Source organism: Mus pahari, chromosome 9 (genome assembly GCF_900095145.1).
Source record: "Mus pahari chromosome 9, PAHARI_EIJ_v1.1, whole genome shotgun sequence".
Taxonomy (NCBI): domain Eukaryota; kingdom Metazoa; phylum Chordata; class Mammalia; order Rodentia; family Muridae; genus Mus; species Mus pahari.
In genome coordinates this window covers 70,540,896-70,553,989 of record NC_034598.1, presented here as the reverse complement: position 1 = coordinate 70,553,989, position 13,094 = coordinate 70,540,896, and the positions used below count along the sequence as shown (strand labels likewise).

The window sequence follows — 13,094 nt, the reverse complement described above, 5'->3', positions numbered from 1 at the left end:
CTTCTTGTAATCCTAATATCAAAAGACAGACACAAATTTATATGTCATCCAATTACCAAGTGATGTCATAAAGATACAGAGACAAGGGTTTAGGATGATCAGAGAAGAAAATTATAAGGGCTTGAGAAAAATCAGGTCAGACTTCACAAAGGAAATACAATTTTAACAGGCAAAGAGAGGAGAAATATGCTATTTCTTCTTTTCTTTTTTTGGAAAAGAATAAAAAGGACTTGCACTATAGGGTGAACAAAAGCATTCTGGGGGGTTCTTAAATTCCTTTGGTCTCTTCTACCTACTAAAAATATTACAGGAATCGTTAAAAAAAAAATAGCATGTAAGAAAAAGTGTTCTGAGTGAATCAGTTCGGTGACTACAATCAAAGCAGTAATCATCAATTTTTTTAAAATTTTCTCACAGAAGCAGAATTCTGATCTGAAATCCTAGCTTACAGCAACTGATATAGCTGCCAGCCATGTAACACAGTTGACCTTTGGTGAGTTTCAACATAAAGGAATGTGTATCACTCCTTCTCTTGTTTAATAAAACACATAAAACTGCAGAAGGCAAAATGTGTGGCATTTTCCACCTTGCCAAGTCAGTGGCATATTAGAAGACCAACAAACCCATAATTGGTCAGATGTAACACCCTGGACTCAGAATCTGCCAAACTTTTAATTTTGAAGAAACTATTAAAGGTGGCTGAGGGATTTGGCCTTATGAGTAAGCCAGTTCACAGAAGTCTGCATTTCATCTAATCATTAAATAGGAAACTCTAAAAGCCTTACTGGAGGGAAATTGAAAATTTAGGTTGTAATATACAAGCCTTTTCTTCCTTTTCAATGCGTTTCTGTAAAGCAAAAACTGTGAAAGCAGCTTTAAAACTCTATTTTTAAAAAGAAAGTTTAAAATATTCCTTCATTGGAAATTTAGCAGAACAGGCCACACGTTCCTTACATCCAGTATTGGGTCTGGGCACATATTAAAATGTAACCATTTCTGTCTGTGTCTTCTTTGTAGGAAGGATTAGATTCAGGCAGCTATATGTTTTATAGTCCCTTCTAAAAGTGTTTGAAGAGTCTTAAGTTCAAATGTCTGTATGTACTCCATTAAGAATATTAAGAAGCTCCAAATTTCTTCATTTACACATTTGATTTCCATATCTGTATTCAAGGAGATGTCTCTTCCTTCACATGAAAACAGTTTTCACTATGGAAGTGCAAGTTTCTGGTTGTGTCATGTGATGCAGACTCACATGGTATTCCATGTGATGTTTTGCAGAGGCAAGACCTGTGGAAGGACACGTAATGCTTGGAGAGTGTATAAACAGGACTCAGCAGACAGTGACAGGTGCTTGCATGGCTACCCTTGCAACTCTTAATTGGTCATGAGTCTTTACTTCATTGAGAGAGGCACAGCAGAGAACTCTTGGCATTCCCGCTGGTCCTGGCCTCCCCTGCTGACTTACACCAATGTGGCGGATGCCTGGCAGTTTCTGCTGGATTGTGACACTTTTGAACTGGAATGCTGATATCCTTTCAAACAGAGATTGGAATCACCCTGAAGAACTACTTCTAAACAGGTCCACATCCCCTTGTCCTATTTACCATCTTTTCTCCCTTTCCTTTGGACAATGAGCTAGAAGAAGGGTCTGAGAACCCTTATTAAAGTAGGTTTTGAAAAATCTAAGCCTACACAATATTATAGGTTTTGTGTGTAAAAACTTAATGCACCCTTCAGCATTCCTATTTTTTTATTTAGAAAACTAAAAATGCTTTTAATTATTAATTATCTCTGACAAAGATGATTCAGATTAATTCAGTTTAATTCAGATAATTCAGTTTCTTTAAATTTTCATCATGCCAATTTGCTTCTCATCATATGTCTGACAGTCCAATGTCAGCTGTGAGTTAGTTAATAGAGGCTTTCACCATGAGATATAATCCCTCGAGTGTGTTCACTGATAGCCATTTACAGAGTACCTCCTAAGGTTGCCTTCCTGCCTATGAATCCCATCCCCCTAACTGGGCTGACTTGTCTGGCCTCAGTGGGAAATGATATGTCTAGTCTTAAGCTGAATTGATGTGTGCCTGAGGTTGGGGGATTGTGAGGGGTGTGAAGGGTGATACCCAGCGTAGGCTCTCTCTTCTTAGAAGAGAAGGGGAGGAAAGTATGGGGGAGGGAGGATCTGTGTGAGTGGGTGCTAGAAGGAGCTGTGGGGCTGATACTGGGATGTAAAGTGAATAAATAAAAGGAATTTATTAAAGAAATTACTGATTTTCAAGTAAAAAAAAAACACGTTTCTATGGATGAAAATCCAATGAATTCATCAAAGGAAAGTGATGAGGTGGGAAAGGTTGTATGAGGAGAAGGAGGTCAAGCCATGTGCTTGTTATTGTGCAGACTAGTGGAGAGAAACTAAACATCTCAACACTTCAAAAGTGCCAGTCGCAAAGCCTAGATGGGTCTAAGCTAGGTCCCCTGCATATATATTATGGTTGTTAGCTTAGTGTTCTTGTGGGACTCCTAACAGTGGGACTGGGGTGTCTCTGTCTCTGTTGCCTGCTCTTAGAACCCTTTTCTTCTCCCTGCATTGCCTCATCCAATCTTCATATGATGATTTGTGCCTAGTTTTACTATTACTTGCTATGTCTTATTTATGTTTGGTTGGTATCCCTGGAAGACATGCTCTTTTCTGACTGGAAATAGAATAAGGGTGGATCTGGGGTGGGTAGCCTGGGACCAAGAAGAATAGATGGAGGGGAAACTATGGTCAGGATGTATTGCATGAGAGTAGAATTAAAAAATAATAAAAAAGAATAATTTTGGATTGACCCTTATTTTCATCCTCATTGCCCGATGTCCATTGCCACTGTCTGTTAAGCAGACAAATTACATGAAGCTGGATACTTACAAGGAAGAAAACAAAACAAAACTTTATGCATCTCACAATTCTGGTGTGTTTAAAAGCATGGCGCCAGTTTCTACTCTGCTCATGTAAGGGCCTCCTGGGTACATCACAGTGGAAACATGACCCAGGGAGGGGAGATCACATGACAACATACATGGCAGGGGATAAATAGGAGTCTTGTTCTTTTTAGTATAATTCACTCTGAGAGATCAGCATTAACCCTTGTGAAGGTAGTGGTACCCTGGCTAAATTCATAGCATTCAGCCCCTCTCTGACAGGTCATCAGTTATTATCACAACCACATGAAAGGTCAAGCTTTAAGGATGTGCACCTCTGGGAGACCCACTCAACATACATGAGAAGCAAAGCCCTGGTTTCCCATCATCTTCTCTTCAGCTCTGTGAGCCACACCTGTGGCATGGGCTTTCCTTACTAATTGACCTCATCAGTGAAAATCGCTCTTCTTGCCTCAGAGGAAGGCACCTGGCATTTGCATACATAGAGGCAAAACCTGATACCTACAGTCACACAGTGAAAGTTATTACCCTTCTGCATAGAGTTTAACTCAGCCCCGCACTGGGCCACATGCCCTGTTTTATGCTCTTCTCCAGGGTTTTTTGGGATGAACTGATTTTTTTCATTGTTATCCACATGGGACAGAAGACTTCTTTAGACCGTGGTATCGTACAAATCAAATAGAGTTTCACTCGATTTCTTCTCCAAATCAGTTCAAATATCTTATCCATTTACACCCCCTCAACCCTGATTATTGCTATGTAGTTGTTCCTCATCAATATTTTATTCAGAGATAAGTGTGAGCAAAATGCTGTAGGCAGTGTTGGGGGTGAACTCCTCTATTAATGTGTATTAATGTGCCTGCAATGTGCTGTTTTTTTGTTTTTTTGTTTTTTGTTTTTTTTTGAGTTGCCTAAGATTTATAATGAAAACTTCTGAAGTCATTCTTGTCATTGTTGTTGTTTGCTTGATTTTTGTTTTTATGTTTGTTCTGAGATAGGGTCTCCCTATTGTATAGCTCTGGCTCTCCTGGAACTTGCTGTGTACACAAGGGTAGCTTCAAACTCACACAGATTGTCCCTTCCTCCCATGTCCTGGGATTAAAAGTTCGAGTCACTAAGCCGAACTCCAGGGTCATTCTTTTTCACCTTCTTTATGATGCAGGATGAACATGCCTAAACTTCTGCCTGTCATTCTACCCCACTGAATATGAGCTCCATAAGCGATGCCTGGCCCCAGATTTATCTCTGATATTCTGTTCTTGAGCAGTGGCCTGAGAATGAGCATGCTCAGAAATGTGTCTGCCCAGCCAGGTGTGGTGGCCCACGTCTTTAATCCCAGCACTAGGGAGGCAGAGGCAGGTGGATTTCTGAGTTTGAGGCCAGCCTGGTCTACAGAGTGAGTTCCAGGACAGCCAGGGCTATACAGAGAAACCCTGTCTCGAAAAACCAAAAAAAAAAAAAAAAAAGTGTCTGCCCACTAAAAGCTTTCATTTCTTTTATGAATATGTACATAATTCCCAATACAATCCAAATAGTCACTTTGCAGGAGGAGAGCATTGCTTTGGAAGTAACTCTATCCCTGCTACATGTAATACATTTTCCTCTGCTTTTTTGCTTCCTGAAATTACTCATTCTTGCTTCATGCTTACCAACATTAGAACTCATCTTGTTTTGTAACTGATGTTTATCTGATTCATATCAAAGACATCACATATTTTGCACATTATTCTTTTTGTACCTTGTAGTAACTCCTTCCAGGTTTGTGTTCTTTTGAAGAACACTTCCACCACGAGTTTTCAATAGAATTATTTTTACTTAATTTCTCTAAGGTGTGGAAATTGCCTGATATATAAAGCCAGTCTGTAAGTCTCTTAAAGATGGCCTCTAATTAGAAGGAATTCCAAAATGTATATTTTATATGACAGTTATTTGATACAATTAGTTCTAATCCCAGCCAATTTGATACTAACAGTTTTTGTAAAATATATTATTCATATAAATATTGCTGTTAAGACAGCATGAGTAGGTCATGGCATAGTTGAGGTTCTCCTTGAGGTTCTCCGTTTATACCTGTCTCATTGACACCTCCAATCTCATCACATCTCACATCTTAGAGGCCAGACACAAAAAGTTTAGTTTTTTTCTCCATTGTCTGTTTAGGTCTCTAATGGCATCATTATCATTCATCAAGTGAGTTCACTAGTACAGAATGAATCAGCACTTCAAACTCCAGCTATCTGCAGCACACATAGGGAAGAATTAATTTCTGAAGACTGAGAGAGATTAGTCCTTACTGTTAAGGCGAGCAGTTTCCCGTAGGTGAGATGAGCAGGGATGTGATCGGTCTTGGATCGCAATGATTCCATGTACCAATGCTCAGCTTCAGGAAGCTTACTCAATCTCATGTATGCTTCACCTGGAGAGAGAGAATCATTAACATCACATGGATGCTGCAATTTCTCATATGTCAGTGCACAGAAAGATAATGACAGGCACTATCCCAAAAATCCAAAGAGCTAGGAATTTCATCAGGAGAGAATCATAAGCCATAAGGGAGATATACCTGACATGTATACAAGCAGTATGCAGTATATACATGGACTAAGACACTACATGATACCCTAGGAAGATGGATCAAGAACACCTGAGTTTAAAACCCAGCATCCATGTATACAAAGACAGTTCTGGCTCTGCAAGCCCAGAACCCTGGAAACTCATTGGACAATCAGCCCTGGTGAATTGTAGATCTTCAGTTTTAGTAGAGACCCTGTCTTGAAAAATAAGGGTAGAGGTGTGTTTAGCTGAGTTAACAAGTAAAAACACTTGTTATAAAGACTGACACATTGAGTATGATCCCTGGATCCGTACGGGGGGGGGGGGGGGGGAGAACTGATTCCTACAAGTTATCCTCAGGCCACAGTAAGTACACTAAAATAATTCCAAAAAAGAAAAAAATGGGAAGTGGTATGGACTGTAGCTTTGATTTTTAAAGATGAAATTTGATTCCCAAGCATAGATCATTTGTCACCATTCAGTTTTTAGAGGAAACATTTTATTATTCATTTCAACCAGTTATAGTTTTTATTTAGAGCCATTTATTCCTTAGAAATATATTCAGAGGATAACTACATGTCTAGCCTTATGTGGGGACAAAGGAAGACTATCCCACCATCTAATGTCTATATAGAGGAAGTAAGAACAAACAGAAGAGCTGGAGAGATGGCTCAGTGGTTAAGAGCACTTACTACTCTTCCAGAGGTCCTGAGTTCAATTCCCAGTAACCACATGGTAGCTCACAACTATCTGTAATAGGATCTGATGCCCTCTTCTGGTGTCTCTGAAGAGAGTGACAGTCTTCTCATATAAATACATAAATCTTTTTTAAAGGAAATGGAGTTCCAGTGACAGGTCCAAAAGGGGATCCAACTCAAGAGGAGGCCCTAAGACCTGATATTACCACTGAGGCTATGGAGTGAGTGCTCACAAAAAGGGATCTATCACAACTACCCTCTGAAAGACCCAACAAGCAGCTGAAAGAGTCAGATGCAGACATTTACACCCAACCAGTAGACAGAAGCTGCTGATCCTTGTGGTTGAATTAGGGAAAAGCTGGAAGAAGACAAGGAGGAGTGTGCCCCTGTAGGAGGACCAGCAGTCTCAATTAACCTGGACCGCCAAGATCTTTCAGACACTGGACCACCAACCAGGCAGCATACTCCAACTGATATGAGGCCCTCAACACATATACAGCAGAGGACTGCTGGGTCTGGGTTTAGTTGGAGAATGTGCTCCTAACCCTCAAGAGTCTGAAGGCCCCAGGGAGTGAGGAGGTCTGGTGGGATGAGGGGTGGGGACATCCTTCTCAAGACAGGGGTGGCAGAAAAGGTATGGGATGTGGAACAGTCAGAGCGTGAACTGGGAGGAGGATAAAATCTGGAGTGTAAAAAAAAAATGGATTAAATAAATTTTTTTTAAGAAGGAGTAAATGAAAGAGTTGTACTATTTTTGCTCTCACTATTGCTGCTAAGTCAGGAATAGTGAAGTGTCATTGCAATCTCATCATTGAGAAGGCCGAGACAGGATGATTACAAATTACACGTTATCCTGAACTATAGCAAGAACCTCTTTCAACAGACTCTATGCAGCTGCATCTTAATTTTCTTTGGCACTTTCAATGTTAATAATGTAAATAAAATTTGCCAGTGTCATTTGGAAAAAAACACTTAAAATATGACAGTTAACAAGTCATACCAGTTTTTGTACATGTAAAACAAATTCTGAGCCTTTCAGTCACTGGCTTTTATTATTCGGCTACTAAAACTTACAGCTTACTAACAACCAAGCAGAAGAAGTGAAACTGGGGGAAATAAATCCAAAAGTATATTAGCAGTTTTCTTATCATTCCTATCTCCTTCATGCTAGCATGTAGAAGAATGCCTAGTTGGTAAAAAAAAATGTACTTTAAGATAACATATAATTAAGTTAAACAATTTAACATTAATCATTATAGCAAATGTATGTCCAGTTTCAGAGAACAGGCGACCCTAGTAACTTGCTTTATTGCCAGGGAGAGTTTAACAACTAGCCACAGTCAGGATGGCATTACCATCCCTTGATGGCACTCCTAAATATGTTACCCATGTTGGAGACAAACATATTTTTTTCCTTTTGGAGGTTTGGTTGGTTTTTTTGCACACTGCTATCAAGACAAATAGATCTCCTAAGTTGAATTGGCTCTTGACCTGCGAGTGCCCTTTAGCTGGTGGGTTAGTGAAAAATGCTGGTGTTGAGTAATATGTAAAATGTGAAAACTGTATATGTATTTACCCAAACCTATCTATTTGTCTCCAGTTTTCACAACAGTCCTTAAACTGAGCTATCATGAAATGATGGTTTGGACATGTTTGAGGTTTTGGAACCATGACGCTTTGCAACATGCTGTTATTTGAGATAGACGAGATTAAGACACATGGTTAAGGCTCAGACTCCAGAAAGAGTGGCAACAGCCTTAGAGGCTGGAGTAGAAGACATGGGGATTCTTTGAGCAGTAGTGGTGGGGGATAAAGGAATTCATTCCTGTTTCCCCAGCTTCTCAAATAATTTTTTTTTTTTAAGTTTGAGAAAGGCTGTCTTCTATGTAGCCTAGCTTGTACTGGTACTCAAGTTCATTCAGTTCTGGGTCAAATTCATTCCAAGGCCTGAGATTACAGGTATCAGCTGTCCAGCCTGGCAATAACCTACTTGATTTTAACGTATCTACAAATATCCATCTACACATTGACAAGTTTAGACTGGATTTTGTTTATTTTGTTTCTGTTACTTGCTTTTTCCCCCTTAGTATGTATGTTTACTTTCAAATAAGGCAAATCACCATTTTTCCTTAAATAATGAGCATCTTCTAGTGAAGAAATACTAGGTGTGACGTATCTAGCCAGAATGATACAAAAGCCTAAAGTAATGAAAATTTGAATATAATTAGTGATAAATTATGCCTGAACATTTATCTGTAGAAATGGGTTAGGAAACCATAAGGAAATGGGTTTATATTACATTTGCAATTAAGCTGGAATTCTACCTCAGCTCCTCACATCTTCTATATAACCACTGCATTTGGAAGGGCATCTGTATTTGTTAATTAAAATCTTAGCTTTAGGGAGAATAGGTCTTACAATATCATGTTCAAACATCCCAATTCCTGAGTGTTTTGAGATTTAAATCATATAAATTATGTTGAACTTGTTCACATGTAAATAAAAATTAGAAAATATAACATGCTATTTCCTTATTAAAATATTAGCAAAGCATCTTTTGAAATAAGATACTAACTTGGTAAGTATTAACAGGTAGTATATGGCTATTTTCCCTAATAAGAATTTGTGAGTAACATTAATTTACAAGGCTCGAGCCAGAGTGAAACATTAGAGATAATACAAATAAGATGGATAATATAAATATGCTAAATGTAAGAAAACTGATTGAATATCCTATATGCATTATAATTCTTTATAATTCAGAAAACCTTACATAACTATTACACTGAATATTGTCATGTGATGACAATACTCACTATACTGTATATTATGGTAGCAAGTTGGCAATTGCATGACTTATGTTACCCAGTCTTCTTAGTCTATGGATCTGAGCATGCAGAGTTTATTTTTTCTAATTTGGTCGCATCATGGAGTGTTAACATAACCAACTGCTTATGGTGGGTGTGTCTGCTAATGCATCACAGCTAGAAAATATTTTCCATGGATACCACTAGTGGATGTTCCAGATGAAAATGACCGAAAAGCGCAGTAGTTAAGTAAAATAAATGCAAAATTGTGGAAGTTACAAGTTAGACCTAGAACTACTTGCCCTCCACACACTGCCTGCAACAGCTAGTGTAGCATAACTAATCTCAGGAGAAAACTATACTTTCTTGTTCATGGAAAATTATTTTCTAGCTGTGCTACACTGGCCAGCATGTTCATTTCCTTGCCTTAGGCTCATCTGTCAAATTAAAATAACGAGTAATAATAAACCATAGTTGACCTTAAAAATGTTCCCTCATATACTCAGGGTATTTAATTCTTAAGAGAGAAATATTGGCACCTTAGGCACACTTGGTCCAAACATACACACACGGGCTCATACATACAGTGGCTACAAAATATGTAAGAAAAAAAAAAAAAAACACCTCTACACAAAAACCTGAATTGCAAGAAAATGATAGTGGATAAATAAGATGTGTTCAAACAACAAGTCCTTAAAGAAATGCAACAAGCAAGCACTTGCTATGCTATTGGGACAGGTAATATTAGAGCTTTACAGTTCCCATTGCAAATGAACATGAGTTCTCATGGGGGAATAGGAAACCTCGTGGGTGATGAGAGACTTTTACAGGACAATAAATAATCATAGTTGGGGATGGAAAGATGGCTCACTACTTAAGAGGACTTGTTTCTCTTGTAAAGGCCCTGCCTGGGTTGAAGTCCAACCACCCAAATGGTGGCTAACAACTGCCTGAAAACTCTAGTCCTAGGGGATCCACTGCAGGAACAAGCTACACAGACATGCATGCAGGCTAAACACCCATATACAAAAATGATCAAGTAAACGAATATTTTAATAATAATAATATTAGTTTGAAGACTGACTAGCTCAAGAGACATTGTTTTGATTGCATCAAGCAGCCGGTCATAGAGCATTTATTATTTATTAGCTTCCTATTAATATTTATCTTTATATACTTACACCAGCCTTATCCCTAAACTAACACTAATCTTGTTTTACAAAAGTGATGGTGGCTCAGACTTAAATGAATATGTTCAAGGTTTCCAAAGCAAAAAAGTAAATCATGCCACACTCAGGGGGCAGGGGAAATGAGAGTTTTCTCTGGTTTGGGCTGGAGAGAAGACTCAGAAATTAATAGCTCTTACATGTGTACACTTCTATAGAAACAAACTTCAGTGCCCAGTAATGATGTTGGGTGGTTCATACCTTCTTATAATTCCAGCTCCATAGACTATGTGTGCCCTGATATATGTGGTTGTCAGTGTGTTTGTATGTGTGTGTGTGTGTGCATACACACGCATGCATGCATGCAAACACATACTCACAAACACAGACATTAAAAAATAACTATTAAAATATTTTTCTTCACTCTTTTACTATACCATTTTACACAAATTGGAAAACAATCCTGAAAGTAAAAGAATTTCTGGAGGTAATCACCATCCCTGATCTCAAGATGGAGAATCAAATTAAAGACCCAGAAGTAAACCCATACACCTATAGACACTTAATTTTTGACAAAGACGCCAAAACCATACAAGGGAAAAAAAAATGGAAGCATCTTCAACAAACGGTGCTGGTGTAACTGGAAATCTGCATGAAGAATAATGCAAATATATCAATATTTATCACCCTGCACAAAACTCAAGTCCAAGTGAATCAAGGACCTCAATGTAAAACAAGGTACACTAAATCTAACAGAACAGAAAGTGTGGAATAACCTTGAACATATTGGTATAAGAAATACCTTCCTGAACAGAACACCAATAGAGCTCATGCTCTATGATCAATAATTAATAAATGGGATCTCATGAAACTGAAAAGCTTCTGTAAGGCCAAGGACTTTACCAGTAGGACAAAACGATAGGCTACGGACTAGAAAATGATCTTCACCAACCCTACATCATATAGAAGGCTAGTATCCAAAGTTTATAAAGCACTCAATAAATTAGACATCGGCAATCCAAATAATCCAGTTAAAAACAGGGTACAGGGCTAAACCAGGAAATTCTCAACAGAAGAATCTGGAATGGTCAAACGTACTTAAAAAGAAAGGTTCAACTTCCTTAGTCATCAGGGAAATGCAAATCAAAGTAACCCTGAAATTCTATCTTACACCTGTCAGGATGATTAAGATCAAAAAAATCAAGCAATAGCACATGCTATCAAGGAAGTAGAGCAAGAGAGGCACTCCTCCATTGCTGGTGGGTGTGCAAACTTGTACAACCACTTTGGAAATCAATTTAGCAGTTTCTTGGAAAAAATGGGAATAGTTCTGCTTCCAGACCCAGCTATACTACTCTTGGGCATATACCCAAAAGATTCTCCAACATACCACAAAGACACTACCTTAACTATCTTCATAGAAGTTTTATTCATAATAGCCAGAAAGTGGAGACAACCTAGATATCCTCAACCGATGAAGGGATAAAGAAAATATGGTACATCTATACAATGGTATACTATTTAGCTATTAAAAACAAAGATATCATGAATTTTGCAGGCAAATGGATGGAACTTTAGAATATCATACTGAGGGAGGTAACCACAAGACAGAAAGACACATGTGGTATGAGCTCACATATACGTGGACATTAGCCATAAAGTGCAGAACAGTCATGCTGCAATCCATAGACTCAAAGAAACTGGGTAATAATGAGGTCCCAAGGGAGGATGCATTAATGTCACTCAGAAAGGGAAACTAAATAGTCATCATTGGAGGTGAATGGAGACAGTGAACTGGGAAGGGGAGAAGGCTAAGAGGGGAACACAGGGTATGGTGATCAGGTATGGGGGGAGGAGGGCAGGAGAAGTTGGAGATGGGAATGGAAATCAGCAGGGGCAGAGATCGGATGCATCTCTGGTGAAAAGGTGGAGATCTGGGATGAGAGCAGATACAGGGAGTCTGTGAGTGTGATTCTTACAGGAGGGGAAAACAGAAACAAAAGTTGCCACCTCCTGTAGCCAGGCAGCACTTCTAGAGGAGGAAAGGGGACATCAATCTGACCACAAAAACCTTCTACCCCAAATTTGTCTTGCCTACAAGATGCACAGGGATAAAGATCAAGCAGAGACAGAGGGAACCACCAACTATTGACTGCCCCAACTTCAGACCCATCCCATGTGAGAGAGCCAACCCTTGACACAATAATTCTCTACTCTGCTTGCAGACAGGAACCTAGAATAATTATTTCCTGAGAGGCTTCTTCTAGCAGCTGATGGAGGCAGATGCAGAGACCAACAGCAAAACAGCAGGCAGAGTCATACTGGTATTGAATAAAACGAAATCACTTTTGTTAAAGATGACCAGAAGAGTTGTAAAAAGATCAGCAAGAACCTGTCCAGAGTTCTTCGCAAGTCCAATATAGTTTGAAACACAAGAATCAGTGAGTTCTAGACTATGACAGCATGGATAACCCAACTGAGTTAGCCTTTGCCTGGTTTGTTTAAATAAGGGGCTTGTAAAAACCAAAGAAAAACAAACAAACAAACAAACAAACAACAACAAAAAGAGTAGTGGCATTATTTGCTCTATACCTGAAACTGATTTTTAATCTAGGCCTGAAGCATGTCTAGGGACATCCAAATCCCTTTTCTCTGTGACTAAACCGGAAATAAATCTGGGTGATGAACTCAATCACTACATCATCACACAGAAAATCTTAATCTTAAGAAAGAACCACCATTATGTCATATTTTTTTGAACAATGAGAAGGAAAAAAAAATAGCCCTTGCTGCTTACTTTCTCTTGGGTGCTATAAACATTTTTTTTCTGTTATTGTAAGCTAAAATTTATAGTCCTAGAGGATATGACTTAACCGGCTTGTTTCTGGCCATCTATCTCTCTTTCTTTATTGAACTCACTGAACTTCCTTTCTTGTGGCCATTGC

General features: G+C 38.7%; 1 protein-coding gene across 1 annotated transcript in view; it reads right to left on the bottom strand.

Annotated features, from left to right (window-relative positions):
- Positions 1-13,094, bottom strand: part of Tmtc2 (transmembrane O-mannosyltransferase targeting cadherins 2) — a 387,746-nt gene that overhangs the window by 113,161 nt on the left and 261,491 nt on the right. The window contains exon 8 of the mRNA XM_029542332.1: positions 5,220-5,341. Coding sequence (XP_029398192.1) covers positions 5,220-5,341 — 122 coding nt within the window. The remainder of the gene's footprint in view (positions 1-5,219; positions 5,342-13,094) is intronic.